The sequence below is a fragment of the Pteropus alecto genome, unplaced genomic scaffold (genome assembly GCF_000325575.1).
Source record: "Pteropus alecto unplaced genomic scaffold, ASM32557v1 scaffold101, whole genome shotgun sequence".
In the NCBI taxonomy this organism is placed as follows: Eukaryota; Metazoa; Chordata; class Mammalia; order Chiroptera; family Pteropodidae; genus Pteropus; species Pteropus alecto.
This window is the reverse complement of record NW_006432945.1, coordinates 17,289,364-17,299,052: the sequence shown is the minus strand read 5'-3', so window position 1 is coordinate 17,299,052 and position 9,689 is coordinate 17,289,364. Positions and strand designations below refer to the sequence as shown.

Below are 9,689 nucleotides of genomic sequence, written 5' to 3'. Positions count from 1 at the left end.
CCGTCTCTCTGATTAAGCAGTATACCTCAGCTACCTCAGGTTACTAATCTGGATTGAATGGGAACAGGGCTGTAGATGAAGCTTGAGACTTGCAGGTCCAGGTCACATCTAAAGAAGCCTTGGAAACTTTCTTCTGCCCTTTGAGTGCTATGGGCGTTGCTCGCCTATTGAAAACCAACTAGGAAAAAAAGAAACGATGGTCGTTGGACGTTGAAAAACAGGCCGTGCAGCACTGTGATCCCTGCGCCCTGTGACGGGCCCAGCTCACTGCTTTGGGGCACTTCCCAGACTGCATTGCAGCGCCAGGAGGGAGGACGAAGCAGAGCTCGCGGGTCGCGCTGACCGAGGAGGCGAAGTCAGACTTCGGGGAGGCCCGGTGAGCAGGGCTGACGAAGCAGAGCACCAGGGAGGAAGAACCCGCACGGAGAGAGAGAGAGAGAGAGAGAGAGAGAGAGAGAGAGAGAGAGAGAGCGAGCGAGCGAGCGCGAGCCTCAGAGACCCGGCGTGGCGTCCCGGGAGCCCTCGCTGAATGCAGACTGTGCTTCCGTGGGGGAAGGCTCCCTGTGACCAGGTGAAGGACCACCTGAAAAGCAGTAGTTCGCACAGTGCCCGGAGCTCATCCACAGCCGGGAATAGCTCGTGCCTCTACAAACCCAGAGCAGAGACTCATAATGCACGGTGTGTTGGTCCTCAGAATGGCCATGCCTTTGTAGGGGGGCTAAATTAGCACCAGAATATCAAGACTACAGACCCCCCGTAACAAAGCTTTCAGGCAAAGAAGCCTCTAAAGAATGAAACTAATCCAAAAGTATTTTAACTGCCTGCTAGAAGAAAAATCCAACATTCTTCACAGGAATACAACAAAATCTATCACCTAGCAGTGTAAAATTCACAATCTCTAACATCAGTCAAAAATGACTATGCATACAAAGAGGCAGGAAAATAAAACTCAGAACCAAGAGAAAAATCAGTCCATAGAAACAAACCCGGAAATGAGAGGCGATAAAAATCACAGACAAAGACCTTAAAACAGGTATTACAAATCTTATAAGCAAACCCAAGGATATGAAGGAAAGCTCGATGTAATGGGGAGAGAGATAAAAATATCAAAAAGGCCAAAATGGAATTTCTAGAAATGGGGGGAAGAAAAGACAAAAGGAACGAGATGGCTTAAACAGCAGTTTAGACACCACAGAGGGAAAGTTTTGAAGACGTAGCAGCGAGAACGACCCACATGAAGCCGAGGAGGAGGAGGGCAGCCCGGGCAGACGAGCAGAGCGGCAGCACTGAGCCGGCGACATCGAGCAGCCGGCCTGGAGGCCGAGAAGGAGGGGAAGGGGCCGAGGGAGGAAAAGCATAATAATGGCCACAGCACGTTTTCACGCTTTCAGTCATTTCTTCTGGGTTTATCTCCCTATTTCTGAACAATCTGATTGCACTGCCGCTTCTCGGTTTGTCAGTTTCAGATGTTATTTATTGACTCCGAGCTATGGAGACGAGAATTTCGGTCTTTTCCCCCGTCCCTTCTTCCCGCACACTCACGCACACCCACAGACCCCCCCCCCCGCGTGCTCATCTCGCTGTGTGTAGGTAGTTAGTTTTCAACGTTGCGCGTACCTGTTTTTTTCACTGTTGTGCCACATACGTTTGCTTTGTTGTACGATTTTCTTGCTTTAATGGAGTTAATATGGGCCTTGTTTTTCATTTGCCTTGTTTTCTAAGTACATATTTGTTTTCCATCTCAAAAGCCTCCAGCGAAAGCCTCTGAGCACACTCAGACATGGCACGTGTTCCGCTGGTTTCATTCATTCTGGCCGATGTGCCTGTTCCAACCTCCGGCTCTGCTGCGCTTTGGGCTGCTGGGTACCGGTCGTCCTGGACCCGCCTCCCGAGGAATGCTCTTGACCCCTCTCCCTTTAGACCTGACCTCACTGTTTTATTTCGTTCCCGTGTCCTCATAACTTCTTGAGAAAAGATGCACAGGAGATGAAATTTTGAAGTTTCGTGTATAGGCGGAATGATGGCCTCCAAGGATGGACCTGTGGGGTGTATCCCCTCACCTGATGAAGGAGACTTTACAGCTCATTAAGGATCTCAAGATGGGGAGAGTTTCCCAGATTGCCCTGCCGGGCCCCATGTAATCTCAGGTCCTTCTAAGAGGGAAGCAGGAGAGTCAGAGAGTCGAAGAGGCAGTGCCACCGGCTTTGGAGACGGGGGCAGGGGTCACGAGCCCAGGAATGCAGGCAGCTCCCACGGCTGGAAAAGGCAAAGAAGCGGATTTTCCCCGGAGCCCCCAGAAGGAACGCAGCCCTGCTGACCTTGATTTTAGCCCAGTGAGACCCAATTCAAACCTCTGGCCTCCAACGCTGTAAGATGACGCATTCGTTTCTAGCATGTCTACACCTGTTTGTATTCTTCTCCCTCGAGCTGGATCGAGGCTCTGGGCGGGGCGAGTTCCAGGCTGGGAACGTCTTCTCCAGCACGTCGAGGCCTCGCTGGCTCTTCCAGCTGCCGGTGCTCGGTTGATGCTGTTCTGATTCCCGGCCTTTTCAGGGGCCGGTTCTGTTCTTTTGCTTCGAGTGGTTTTTAATGCCTGCGTTCTGAAATTTCATGAAATCGCGGGTCTCTTTTTATTCCTTGTGCTGGCTACTCCGTGGGTTCTTTCGATCCAAAAACTATCTCCTTCAGTTTTAGGATACTTTCTTCCATTATTCTTTGGAAATTTTCCTCCGTTCAGTTTCTGTTCTCTCTTTTGGAAATTTTTATTAAGAATTGGACTATCTCCTAAGTCAGTCCTTCGGTTTGCTTATTTTTTCTGTTTTGCATTTTTGTTCTGCTTTCTAAAACGTTTCTGCGACTTTATCCTCCAACTTTTATTGAGTATTTAATGTCTGCTGTCTTTTTTTTTTTTTTTTTTAATTTTTCAAGAGCTATTTCTCATTTTCAGATTATGAGATCCTATACTTGTTTTCATGGATGCATTGCCATATCTCTTTGAGTATATCTTTTTTCTTCTTTCTTGTATGTTTTTTAAAATATTTTCTTCTATTTCTTGATTTTGCTGTTTCTTTTGGATTCTCTTTTTTACCCCTTATAATTTGTCTTTCTTATTAGAAGCTTTCTTCAAATGCCCAGCGGTCCTTGGTTCTCCATTTGTATTTAAGGCACTCAGGTCTGATCCGAATCTTTTTGTGCAGAGAGAGCTCATTGGGCAGTGGGTATGGGCTTCACTGTTCATCCTTAGTGCTGGCCGGCTTCACTGGGGGACCTCAAAGTGTCAGTTGCTGAGGGTGTTTTCTCGTGGGTTGGTTGATTTCTCCAGAAAGAAATCTCATTTCCTGCTTGGGAGTTGAGCAGAGAGGGGAGGAGAGCTCACTATTCAGGAAGTAGACTTGCCCACCCGTTTTAGGGCCCACAGCTCACCCTGCTGTGCCTGCTGTCCCTGAGTCAGACTGGGTCATCCCTCCTGTGAGCAAACCCCAGGGTCCTGCCCAGGCCTGACTCGGGGGCATTTTCCAGTCACCGGTGAGAAGTGCTTCCACCACCGTGTCAATTTACTTTCATTTTTCAGTATTTGCAATGTAACACCAAACTGGCTTTGAAGAAGAATCCGTGGCCGTTTTTACAACGTGTCACACAGTATAAGCTCCTTCCCCCGTAGACACACCCTGAAACTCCTCGTGAGTCTTCATGAATCTCGATGGAGGGTTTTGTCATCATCTAGGAAGTTACACGACTTAATTTAAGGGTCAGTCCTGGTCTTGAACGTGACTGCAGCCAGGAACCAGTTAACTTACCAGACAGCCCTTTGTTCTCATTCTGTGCCTGTACCGCTGACCGCCGAGCGACCCCCGAGGGAGCCCACGCTCTGCGCAGACAGAAATCCACCTGTAACTTTTGACTCCCCAAAACTAAGCTGCTATTGCCTACTGTATATTATTGTGTCTACTTTATGGTAGTAAGTGATAACAACAGACTAGTATTTACACATACTTTATGCATTCATGACATAATCTATTTCTTTCAATACTTCTAGGCGACATAGTTCGTCTGTTTTTTCAAATCGTTGCAAATCTTCAAAAACTTTTCCAATATATTTATTGAAAAGAAATCCTCATATAAGTGGACCTACACGGTTCAAACCTGTGCTGTTCAAGGGTCAACTATAGCAGAAAACAGGATTTTTTCAACTTATTTCCCTTTTAGATCTGCATTTAACTTGCAGTTTCTGAGGTGACTGCAGAGTCTCCGTTTGATTCGGTATTAACAGTGAGGTCTGTTGTTTGACCCATGACAGACGTAAGAGCATCACCTACGTCTAAAGACGAACACAGAGCTTGGCTGCGCAGTTCACCCGGTCAGCCACCTCGGCCTGTCTCAAGTAGACCCTGTGCCACAGAACGTCCGTGGGAACAGTGCCTAATGCGTATTTAGTGCTGCTTTATTTATTCTCATTCAATTTGCACAAGCACCTAAGGAGTATCACACTACCGTTAACTGCCACTTTAGAGACAAACTCATGCTTCGCAGTTTCCGACCACGCCCGAGGCCCCGTGGCTGGTGAGCAGCAGTGCTCCCGTGCCCAGGGAGAAGATGTCACAGATTCAGACTGCGGACCTGCCGGCCTCCAGGTGGGGCTGGCCCGGGGTGTTATGTTATAGCTCTGCTCTCACATGCCCCATGCTAAAGCCCTTCCGGCTGGATTTGTCCCCTCCGGAGCAGTTGGGGTGTCCAAATGCCACAGGATCCCCTCCCATGTCATGCACGGAAGGATGCAGGTTGTGGAGTTCCTGGGCGGGGTAAAGGTGTTTATTTTAAACCACATGCTTTTGGCTACTGAGCTTATGATTCCAGAGTTGGAAGCTTAAGCACGACGTTAGACTTTTCGAGAAGAGTGTCTTTGGATCGAGGTTGACTCTGGTTAGAGCACCCTTCTCTCTTAAGGCCAGGGCTGTTTTGTCGTCGTCATTTACAATTTTAGAGCCTCTGGGTTGGAAGCGACTTATAGAGGTCACCACCCACCTGATACGTGAATCCCCAGCCTCTGCTGGGGGCTCCCGCTGCCCCCAGGCAGCCCAGCCTCCCTGCTGTCCCGGCTCTGACCCCGACAGCCCTCTCCCTTAGCTCTCCTACTGCAGCCTTGGAGTTTCCTTTATAGGTCTGTAGATTGTGGCTTTTGAAAAGTTTCAGAACAAAAACAGTTACCTGATCTGAGGTATCAGAGAAGCAATATTTTTATTAGTTATGATACTGTCAGACTGAAAGAATTATACTCTAAGTAGGTACATGGGAGAATATTTGAAATCTTTTTAGGTACCTACTTAGATAAAGCGACTAGTCGATTGTATCTTTGGGTGACACTGAACATGCGGTTTCTTACGTACGTCATTCTGAAGCTCCTGATCACAGTGGGTCTCAGGCTGGCTGAAATGCCCGTCTTGGTCCTTACGACTGTGTCCCCAGTTAGAAGGGCCGAGGAATTCTGTGACAGGTATGACGATAAGATTCCTGAGAAGGAATATTGTATTGTTATAGAAATTTCCAGACAGAAACCAAAGTAGAGTGATGTAACAGATCTCCGTGCACCGGCTTTACCAGCCACCGCCACGCACAGTCCTGTTTTAAGGACAGCTCTGGACGCGTCCCCCCGCGGCCCTCCTGAATCCAGCCCAGACGTGTCCCCCCGCGGCCCTCCTGGCCCGGACGCGTCCCCCCGCGGCCCTCCTGAATCCGGCCTGTGCAGAGCGCCGCTTCCCACACGTCTCACTCGGCTTCTCTCCCCTCTGTCCCCAGGGCCCGGTCATCTACGCGCAGCTAGACCACTCCGGAGGTCAGCACAGCGGCAAGATTAACAAGGCAGAGTCCGTGGTGTATGCAGATATCCGGAAAAACTAAGAGGAGACCTGGATCCCGCCCCGAGCAGGAAACAGAATCAAAGCGGACCCTCATGCACGACGTCGCCCACAGCCAGTGTGGCCTTGGGACTCTGGGCATGGACAAGCACACGTTTATTCATGGACGGGGGAGAAGACATGTATAAAGGATGCGTAAAAATGTTCTATTTAATCTTCCGATGCGAGGAGCCAGTGCCGCGTGCTGAAAGGCGGTGTGATCCTCTGTGTATAAAGTCGTCTTGCTGGGCGGGGCGAGGCGAGGGAGGGGTTGTGCAGCCGGTAGGGACAGGTGCCCGGGGGCCTTCACCTCAGGTGAAGATGCTGTGGTGACTTCTGTGGCATCTGAATCTTGAGCGCTGTCACAGCACCGAACTGTGTTTTACTGCGCATTGTCGCATTGTCGTTTTCCAGCGATTTGTTAATTTTGTAAATTGCTGTAGATTGACGCAGAGCTCCTGGCTTGTGTAACATTATGCATTCTTGAGCCGGAGAGAAAGAGTTGAGCTGGCCGGGGGCCGCCTGTGGGCGTGGCTGTCCCCGAGAGCCACGTCCATCATGGGGATTTGGCAAGAAGAGCCCAGATGCCTCTCCACAAGGGCTGCGGTCGTAGGCTCCGCGGGTTCTCGCGGCCCAAGGCTTCCTCCCAAGTTAGAGCTAAGTACCGGGGAGTTTCCTCCTGCTCCTGGGACTCTGGTTTCCAAACTGCCCAAGAGGCATGCCGACCAAGCCGCTGTCCCCGCGGGGCTGCGGCCCCGAGCCCCGCCCCGGGTGAGCGGGCGCCGCCAAGCTCTCCGCGGAAGCCTCCACGCTCGCCCACCGCCTAGAGCCCAGGGTCCCGTCGCTCTCCAGGCGACACCGGTGCTAACGCAGTCGAAACTCCGAGGACTTGGCCCCACGCCCCCAGGAAGGCGGCGTGCAGCATCGGACCAGCTCCTTTTATGGCGGGATTCCCCCCACACACACACACACGCTTTTTCCTGTGTACTTAAGATTTGTTGTTACAAAGAATTTTAAAGATGCAAAAAAGAAGCAAGACCAGTAAAATCAGCCTCCACATATCCATCCTCAGTTAATTCATATATCTTTTTTTCTTTTTCTTTTCTGAATTTTTAAAATAAATTTTAAATTCCAAGATCACATCACTTCATCCCCTACATTCTCAAGTGTGCATCTTTAAAAAATAATGGGTTATTTTCTTACATAGCCATGACGTCTCGTTCCATTTGACAGAAACGTTTTTTAAAATACACAATGTCTTGATCCCTTCCAATACCCAGTTCATACTCAAGTTTCCCCTTGTCTCAAAAATGGCATTTATAAATGGTTTCTTCAAATCAAGATTGAAGCGTGGCTCCAGTAAAGCTGGCTTGGGTGTTTTAAAAACAAAAATGGGGTCATAGTGCTTAGCATCCTGTCAGAGAAGGGAAGAGGAGGCCGTTGGCTGTTCATCCCTTATGTAGATGCACCGTGAAATTTTAAACCACTTCTGAATTTCTCGGTATTTGGGTTGTTTCCAGTTATCTTGTTTTTGTCCATCACGAGTGATGCTGTGATTGTCATTTGGCCTCGCGAGCTGTTGGTGAAGCAACAAAAGCCAAATGCAAATCATTTGCAGCTGCCAAAAAGGCAGCCCCGGATGGGACCAGCCTCCTGGCCCCATGGGAACGCGGTCCCTCAGCCCCACCGCCCCTCCCTGCATCCTCACAAAGCTGCTGGCAGGACAGCCACTGCTCCCAAGTCTGACTGGGTCTTCGGTGGAAGAGAAGCATCTGGGGCGGGAAGCAGCGCCCCCAGCGCCTGCGGGAGACTGGCTGTGTTTACAGGAAGGAAACCCAGGTCTTTCAAGCTTTGGGTCCCTGGGGAGCTGCTGCTTCCAGCCTCTGTTTCCTCCTGCAGACAGGATGGGAGACCATTGTCCCTGCTTGGCTCGGGGCCGCCACTGGGTGGGTCGTCCCCACGGCGGGCCCTGTGGAGCTGGCCCGTGGTGTTCCAGAAGGTGAGGAAGGCCTGGGATTTTTATTTTGCTCTCCCTACATCTGGGAAGAGGAAGGCTGACAGGCCTAACGTTCTCATGCTGGCTTTGGAGCCCTGCCCTCCAGTGCTGTGCTTCCGCTGTGGGGGTGGGGGGCCCCCGAAACGGAGGCCCGAGCTTGCGGAGGCTGCCCGTCCCCTGACGAAGGACTCCATGGACGCCGCGTCTCGAGTCCAGATCCGTTCTTCATGCTTTCTCTGGCTTTGTGTAGAGTTGGGTTTTTTTCCTAATTACAGAGTTTCAACTAGATTAAAGAGGAACATAAAATCTAAATTCATTTTGTAGAGAATCTTTTAGAATGCGTAGTAGGCCCAGAAGAATGTGGAGCATTTTGCAAACCCGGTCCTTGCTCTCATGGGCCCAGCAAAAGCCGGGTGGTTGGTTCGCAGCGTGTCTGGATGTGCCCATCGCACTGAAAGCCCCGTCTTTCCTGTTCTGAGCCATCGCTGAAGGGAGTTGCTCTGGCAGAGGCTTGAGAAGCTTGCTCGGGGATCTGGGTCCCAAAGTGTGAAACCTCTGCGGCACACGCAGGTGTCCTTTAGCCGAGGAAGCCGAGCCCAGCCCCCCGTCCAAGGGTACAGCACAGGACACCTGAGGACACGCCGGGCTCTGCGGGAGGAGGCCGAGCCGATGACGTCATGCTGGCTCACGAGGCTGAGCCAGAGAGAAGCCCGGGGCGGGAGCAGAGCTGGCGCTTGGCGGGGACGGCCGGCGCCCTCGTCCTGTCCCGACAGTCCCGCGGGAGCAAGGGGAAGGGTCGGGTTCTGCTCTGGGTCGCATGTCTGTTTCGACGCATTTCAAGCTTTTAGACGACGGCTCCTCGGGGCCACACGTGAGGCAGGCGTGCCCTGAAGTCACTGCGAAGCGCAGGCTGTCCCGCGAGGGCCCAGGCTGCCAGGGAGGAGGACAGGAAATGAGCGGCCGGGCCGACGGTGACCGAGGGCGACTTTGACCTCGCATCCCTGCTGCGGGCTGGTACCGTCCTCCGCGGTAGACGTGTCCCCGCTCAACCTTCAGCGGTTCTGCTTTGGCATTGTAAGGTTACTGTCTTGCATGGTGCCACTGGCCACATGTGGCCATTTAAATTTAACTGAAGTTAAATCGAGTTTTACATTCAGACCCTTAGTCACACTAACTACGTTTCAAGCGCTCCGTAGCTACACTCGGCATTGGACAGTGAGAGGGGGCACGTTCTGTCCGTCGCAGGAAGTTCTGTGGGGCGGCACTGGAGCAGGCCATGCAGGAGTTGGCGACCTCTTAGGTGGCTGTGCCGGGTCACACCCCGCTTTCTCTCTCGCCATGGAGGCATGAACCCAGCCCCTGGCGTCGGGAGGTGCTCTGGGACAGAAGCATTGGAGAGCTGCCTGGGGGGACCCGAAAGACTCCGGTAGGGCCCTGCCAGCTGGAGGGGGCAGCCCGAAGGTTCCGGGTGGGAGGGGGCTGGCTGGGAGCCAGGCCCTGAAGGCCTCACATTCTAGGCAGGGAAGCCGGGGTGTCCTGCAGGCGAACAGGGTCTAAGTCATGGAGCAACGGACAGGACGGGACGGGCATTTGCGTTTCAGCCCGCCCGCCCTGCCAGGCAGCAGAGGGCGGGAGCCTGAAATCAGGCGGATTCGTTCTGTGGGTCCCGTGGCTCAGAGGGGGAGGAGCGGGGCCAGCAGCAGTGGGGGCGCAGACCAGAGGAGGGGTCTGGAAGTCGCAGGGAGGGCGTTAGAGGGCTTCGGCACCGTCCAGAGATGGCCTGGGGGCTGAGAGAAGAGTCA

The 9,689-nt window shown here is 52.1% G+C and overlaps 1 protein-coding gene across 1 annotated transcript in view; it reads left to right on the top strand.

Moving 5' to 3' along the window:
* Positions 1-7,232, top strand: part of MPZL1 (myelin protein zero like 1) — a gene marked incomplete at its 5' end in the record, with an annotated part of 14,511 nt that extends 7,279 nt beyond the window's left edge. The window contains one exon of the mRNA XM_015586149.2: positions 5,794-7,232. Within this exon, the coding sequence (XP_015441635.2) occupies positions 5,794-5,895 (102 nt within the window). The remainder of the gene's footprint in view (positions 1-5,793) is intronic.
* Positions 7,233-9,689: the final 2,457 nt, after the last annotated feature.